Source organism: Argiope bruennichi, chromosome 6 (assembly GCF_947563725.1).
Source record: "Argiope bruennichi chromosome 6, qqArgBrue1.1, whole genome shotgun sequence".
In the NCBI taxonomy this organism is placed as follows: Eukaryota; Metazoa; Arthropoda; class Arachnida; order Araneae; family Araneidae; genus Argiope; species Argiope bruennichi.
The window spans coordinates 101,380,461-101,387,649 of record NC_079156.1 but is presented as its reverse complement, the minus strand read 5'-3'; the positions used below and the strand labels follow the sequence as shown (position 1 = coordinate 101,387,649).

Here is a 7,189-nt window from a genome sequence, read left to right as displayed (position 1 = left end):
TAATCAATGAATATAATTTAACACCCCGTTTTGTTACAAAATTTCCTCCTGCATATTTGTTATTTGGCACTTTACCTTATCCTCCTCCTTTAACTCAAAATCAATTCTATCCTCCAGTAGAAGAAACTAGAAAATTCGCTAAAGATAATACCATAAAATTTGAAGTAGATTTATAGATTTTTAGGTCATTAAGTTTCGTCCATTACTAGAACTTAGTGGACAAGGTTTAACTAGTCACTTTTAATTGGCTAACTAGTGGGTTAAACATTTTTCTTTTAAAATTATACATTTTTATACCATTTGTTTGAGTATTAATGTTTATAATAAGAGTATTTTGATTCTCATATTTATTATTTTCTTAATCAAGTGTTCCGTTCAAAATCAGAACTATGTTGATATTTTATTATTATATAAGTTTCAATTTATTATTCCATTATTTTACATCCAATTTGATGATACTGGTGAGCCTTCTACTATTTAAAAGACACTATTCTTTAGAGACATTCCTCACCAAATAGACACAATCTTACAGACTGACAGACAATAGACTAAGTTTCTGCAGAAAATCATTTTTATATTGCACATTTTAATATTATTATATTTGGTGTTGTTGAATACTTAATTTTATCTAACATTTTCACAGATGTCACACATTATCTTTTTTTTTTTTTAATTTTAAATAATCTTATTCAAAATAAATTTTTATATTAATGTAAAGGTAAGGAAAACTTAGGTATCACTTTTAATATGCAGTTAAATTTAAATTTCTTACTTGAACTCCACTGTAATGTATGGCTGTGCGTCGAAAGGTTCCAGCGCACGTCAACGTCTTTCGGTGGGGGAGGGGGGACTTGTAATAATATTTTAAAATCTAATTTAAACTTAATTAATATCTTACTTTCAGTTTAATATAGTCCATATCAACTTCATTCTAAAATATTCTCTTATTTCCTGATCCCATTCCACTTTTTCTATTTAATTTATTCAACTTGTGTTCTAAAATTTCTGAATCGGCTAAAGCCGACACGTTCCCACACTCCGAGTGAAGGGATAAAATATTGCTGACTAAACAAATTCTTCTAAATGATCCCTGTGTTTCTTTTACTTGTGATTGACACGTGATGGAAATCCCTATTAAAATCTCACAGTATATATTTATTCACAGGGATAAAATTTTCATCAGCTACATATATATATATATGAAAAATGAACGCACATGAGAAATTCTGATTTCATGTTAGAAGAGCAAAATGAATTTTGATAGAATAAATATTTACGCTTTGACACTTACTAAATATCCAGAATTATTTATATTACTGTCAAAAGGACTCGAAGAATTAAACAAACAAAGAATTTTAATGTCATGATTAGTTTTTAAAGAAAATGTGTGTGTGTGTGTGTGTGTGTGTGTGTGTGTGTGTGTGTGTGTGTGTGTGTGTGTGTGTTTATGTGTGCGTGTGTGTGTGTGTGTGTTTATGTGTGCGTGTGTGTGCGTGCGTGTGTGCGTGCGTGTGTGCGTGCGTGTGTATATATGTATGCACAAATCTTTTATTTCTTTCATGAAGTTTTAATTAACTTTTGGATTTTGAAAAACATACAATAATTCATTTCTTGTTTTGAGGCGCAATTTATATCAAAATACAAAATATGAACAAATTGCCGCTTTATATAGAGGAATTTCGATATTCAGTTTTATAGATAATTTTACTAATTATAAATATTCATCTTTATCGAGAATAGATGTTTATAGATTTACAGGAAATAAAACTAGCATTATTATAATAATAAAGAAAAAAACTACTAATAGATAAATAATTATGAATGCCAAAATATATTTACATATTTATATTTAATTGAATGTAATGAAAATTTGAATATAAAGAATAAAGAAATATTTAAGTTAAGAAATTAATGATACTTAAGAAATAAAGCTTAATAAAGCATACGAAGTAATTATAAACAGAAAACGCTTTAAATATTATTTACTTAACAATAATTTTAAAGCATTTTAAATATTTTAATTATTATACATTTAAAAAAAATTGTACTGCAAAATATTTGCGTCATCCTTTTTGACCAGAAAAATTATTGTTGTGTATCCCACGAGAACAAGCGTAAAAAATAAAATTATCTTTGACTGCCCTTATTAAAGAAAAAAAAAATGCACCAAGAAAAATAGTGCTAACGAAAAACCTCCAATGAGATTTTACACCAGTCAGGAAAATCTTAAATTCTACTTATTCCATATATCGATTTGAAAAAAAAAAAAAAAAAAAAAAAAAGATTATTTTTTTTTACAGCTTCAAGGTAAATATGCCGATTAATGCAGGATATTATGAGTATAATAAGCAAACATATTAGCATTCTTTTTCGCCTAAAGCTTCCCGAAATATTTCAAAAAAATAGCGAGACCTGTCCATTTAAATCATATGCGTTGAATATTTACAGAAAAAAGATTAAAAAAATAAATCAATATTTTGAGTCGAAATCGTTACAAATGATTATGTAAATCCAGGCGAAGGTTAAGTTATCACCGTAAATGCTCCTCCTAAAGAAAAATTCATACCCACCTACTTCCTCATATGATCGCATTTCAATCGCGTTTAAATTTTACTTTTTTTTATTTGGATTTGGTTTTCTCGTCATAAAGAAGATAAAACAATAACTGTATCATGCAGCACCTTGTAGTAAAGCAACAACAAAATTTGTCGTTCAGTTTCAAAATGATAAGCTAATGATCTTTCGAATTCGTGAGAAAGGGTTTTCAAAAGCGAGAGTTGAAATGAATTATGTGCGGTTCCGATTTTCCTTGGGTGCGGTCGAGCGAAATACTTTCGACGAAAAACTTAATTTTTTAAACTGGTATGCCACGGAATGAGATGGTGGTGTCCTTGAGAAGGAAATATATATAAAGCGGAATTCCCTTTTCAAGTCATCACAGTTTCTCTCAGTTTCTTGAGTACAACTAAATCTCCCAATCAACATGATTGCTAAGGTAAGATTTATTTCGCTCTCCGTGTCTTAGCCTAGTCAGATGTATGAACTTTATTTTAAGCATAGCTTAATAAGTTTCGATTTCTGTAAATAAGTAATTTTGTAATTAGTAATTTCTGTAAATTTCTTAACCTTGTCAAATGCACCAATTTTGTTTAAAACATGGCTTAGTAAATTTTATTTTCTGTAAATTCAGCAATTCATGCGTGAAATATTTATTTCAGCTATTGAATATTTGAAGAAAATTATCAGCAGAACTCCTGAAGTGCGGGAAAAAATGCTTTTGATAGTGTTTAAAGGCACTAATGGAAATTTTAATTTAATATTTAGGAATGTTTTTTATGCGAATTTAGTGTTACAAATTCTCTTAAGAAAACTTTTAAAAGTCCGTCAAAAAAAATTTCTAACATTTCAATTGAGTTCTTATGGTTATTAACAGAAGCTTAAAATGTCGCCTTGAATTGAAAACTGCTTTGTCTTTAATAGCTGAGCTTGGTTCCGAAATTTTATTTCCTTTCGCTCACTAGAATCAAAAATATTCTCAAACTATTTCTACCACTCAAGGAATTAAAGTTTCAGTTAAAATAAATTTATTTCATGGTAAATAAATTTAGTATGTTCTCTTATGCAATCTAAGCAAAGATTAAGTTTAAATAAATAGATGTCGCATCTATGCTTAGTTTTATAAAACAAGCAAAAAATTATGTTTCTTGCGGACGTGATTCCTTTCTGAACCATTCTGCTTTTCTCAAAAAAATATCATATAATATATATATATATTTCTATAAATAAATTTCTCTCCCTATAACTTTCACTCCTGATAATTCGCAGAAATTGTTTTGGAACTTTTCAATTTACTGTTTTAAATTATTATAAAACTTAATATTGCATATATTTTTTAATAGAAAGCCAAATTTTATACGATTTTAGGATGCCATCTGAAAATTCATTACTCATTTAGCTATGAAATAAGCATTCTTTCCTCTTCAGGGAATAAAAAATATTGGACACTTATTTCTCAAATCTAAACATTAAATTGTCGGAACAATTTCGCTAATACTTTTTAAAAAACGCTTTATGCAGATTTAACTTAGAAAAAAACAAAAACCAATATTTTAATTAAAAAATTAGGCAATTTATAAATATATGACCCTTATAAAGTGTCAATAATCAGCAAAACTAAAGCATAATATATTATTTTAGATCGCCATCCTCTTCGCTGCTCTTGCAGCAGTTCATGCCAGCGTACTTGGACACGGACATTTGGTCAGCACTGGAGTTAGCAACAGGGCACAAACCCAAGACGTAAGTGTGCATGAAAATACTTCTATCTCAAAATTATTATTCTTTCACAGTTTTCTCTTCTGTGAAAAGATGTATCTAATCTACTATTGATAATTTAGGCATACGGAAACTATGCTTTTGGTTATGACATCAAGGATGGTCTTGGTGCCTCCAATTCCCGATCTGAAGTTGGCGATGCCCATGGAAACAAGAAGGGATCCTACACTCTTGCTGATATTGACGGACGAGCCCGACGAGTCGACTACGTCGCTGACGGACATGGATTCCGAGCCACCGTCAAGACCAACGAACCTGGAACCGCCGCCAGCGCCCCAGCAGCCGCCCTCATTGCCAGCCCCTATGCTGGACCCGTTGCCCCAGTCGTCAACCACGTAGCCCCAGCTGCACCCGCTGTTGTTGGACATGCCGCTTCTTATGTTGCTCCTTTGGCTGTAGCCGCTCCAGTCGCTTATGGAGCTGCTCTCGGACACGGAGCTTATGGTCTTGGACACGCTGCTGCTCTCGGACATGGAGCTTATGGTCTTGGACACGGAGCCTATGGTTTGGGACACGCTGGAGTTCTTGGACATGGAGCTTATGGTCTCGGACACGCTGGTGTTCTTGGACACGGAGCTTATGGACTCGGACATGGTCTCCATCATTAAGCCGTATTCTTAACTTCGGTAAGTTTTTTTTAAAAACATTTTCTTCATGTTTTTACTGATTTACGTTTTACGTTTCTCTTAGTCCATCTTTCATAATTATTAAATAAATCATGTACATGCATGGTACTCTCTATTTTGATATACTTAATATAATTAGTGGTCTCCATCACTAAGCCGTATGTCTAACTTCAGTAAGTCTGCAGAATTTTTCTTTTTCAAAGACCTGAAATGATTATTTTTAAATATTTTGGAATCTTAAATATATTTCATAAACCGCTAAAATTAGTTTGCAATTAAGTGGCATTTGGTCTTAATTATTTTCGTATAGTGATTACAGTTAAACTTGCACTGAAATATTCTTTCAGCTTTAATATTTTTTCAAGTTTAGTCAGTTTCCTGGAAATTGTTTTGAAACTATGTTTTAAAGAGATAAATGCTAAATGTACTAAAATAATTATTTCCTATTTTATTTTAGGATTTTGTCTTGTAAAATGTATCGAATGCTGCATATAAAATTTCAAGACTTTAAACTGAAATTTGTCATTAATTAAAATATAATTTCCATTCTTGATTCTATAATTTGAAAAATCTTTAGGCATACATTTTTAAAAAAGTGCGGGAATTATTTATTTTAACAAAAACTGAAAGTTTTAATTCATATTAAAAGTCGGCTTTTTACCAATTCTAGAAAATAAATGTTATTAAGCGATTTTTATTTTATAATGATTCTGAACCATCTAAAAAAATTTTCCTTTTGTCTTGAATTTAAATATTTCAGAAATATATATTGAAAACATGTAAGGAAGAAATAGTAGAATTTCTTTGTTTCATACATAGATTATAAAAGTTAATAATAATTCATGCAACAGTATTTAAAAAAATTTTATTTATATTAGCAACTTTAGTATTCGACTAAAATGATATTTTCCTATTTTTAGATTCAAATGCCAATGAAAACTGCGTCCAATCACGAACAATCAAGTCACGGAAGTGTTGCCAAAAGCTCTCATCTGAACTATTCACTCTACTTCTCTACATTCTCTACTGGTGCGCGAACTATCATCTGCCCCATTCTTTTGCTCAGGTGTTTTCTATTTCCAGATACAAGGGATTTTTGAGAACCATCTGTCCTTCTGCAGCTAAATCTTATTTATTTATTTTTTAAAAATTTTAAAAGTAACACTCTGTAGAAAAAATGGTACATTTCTTGTGTACTCTCTATATTTTTGCATGTTGTTGTTACTGTTATGTTTTGTGAATGGTGAAAACAAAGATTCAAATATATAGATGTTGATGTTTGCATGAAATTTATGTGTGAATAAATGTTTTAGTTCAAACGCACTTTTTGTAGACCTCAGTTATTTTTGTTCTTCCAACGTTTACGATCATTCTATTAAATTCTAAAATAGTTTTTTAGTAATTTATTTCAAAAATGTTCAGTTAACATTTCAATTCATAATATAATTACAAAAATTAGATGAAATGGTGTATAATATTGTAAATATTCTTGTCACCCAGCTACATTTGAGTGTATGGTAGATTTTGGTAAAATTTAAATATTTTTGAACAAAACTCTTCAATTTAAAAAAAAGAGTTATAAAAAGTAATTAAAATATTTCTTTTTAAATCTATCAACCTAAATTTTCATATTCAAATTCGTATTTTAAATTATTTTGAATATCATTTAATTTATTCGTATTAAAAAATATTATGCATTTTAATCTTTAAAATGGAAGAAAAAATGATGTTGTAAATAAGTGTAAATTCGATCTCAAATACTTATGTAAAAAATAAATGTTTATCTTTTGCATTTAATTTGAAATATTCAGAATGAAAAAGTACTTATAAAGCAAAATGAATTTCTCCAGCCATTACGCTGAAGCCAATGTCCTTTTTCTTTTTCTTGAACTTTTACCTGCAAACTAAATCCAATTTTTCTTGCCTCTAAGCGATTAATTGTGGATCATAATATTTCATATTTATTTGAGTGAAAATTGAGTTATATTTATATTTTAAATGAAATTATCTATTTATATCAAGATAATTTGGATACACACTTGTTTTTATATTTTCTATAACACTAAATAATAAAAACAAGCAATTAAGATATTTGCTCCACTTAAATGGGCGTTTGTTCCACTTAACTGGGTTGCACAGTTTTTTTCCATGAACTAGGTATATAGATTTGTTGCACAAAATTCATAAAGTTGTATATTTTGAAATTCACAAGATTACGGAAAATTTTT

The 7,189-nt window shown here is 29.4% G+C and overlaps 1 protein-coding gene across 1 annotated transcript; it reads left to right on the top strand.

The window, feature by feature from the left end:
• The first annotated feature begins 2,943 nt into the window (after positions 1–2,943).
• Positions 2,944–6,275, top strand: LOC129972555 (adult-specific rigid cuticular protein 15.7-like). Its single transcript, XM_056086733.1, has 4 exons — positions 2,944–2,995; positions 4,198–4,299; positions 4,398–4,961; positions 5,882–6,275. The coding sequence occupies exons 1-3, from the start codon at positions 2,984–2,986 to the stop codon at positions 4,941–4,943; spliced, it is 660 nt and encodes a 219-aa protein (XP_055942708.1). The 5' UTR covers positions 2,944–2,983; the 3' UTR covers positions 4,944–4,961; positions 5,882–6,275.
• The last annotated feature ends 914 nt before the right edge of the window (positions 6,276–7,189 follow it).

Coding starts and splice junctions, on each gene's coding strand:
- LOC129972555 (XM_056086733.1), top strand. Junction 4,300..4,397: donor ACAGGGCACAAACCCAAGAC/GTAAGTGTGCAT, acceptor TTGATAATTTAG/GCATACGGAAACTATGCTTT.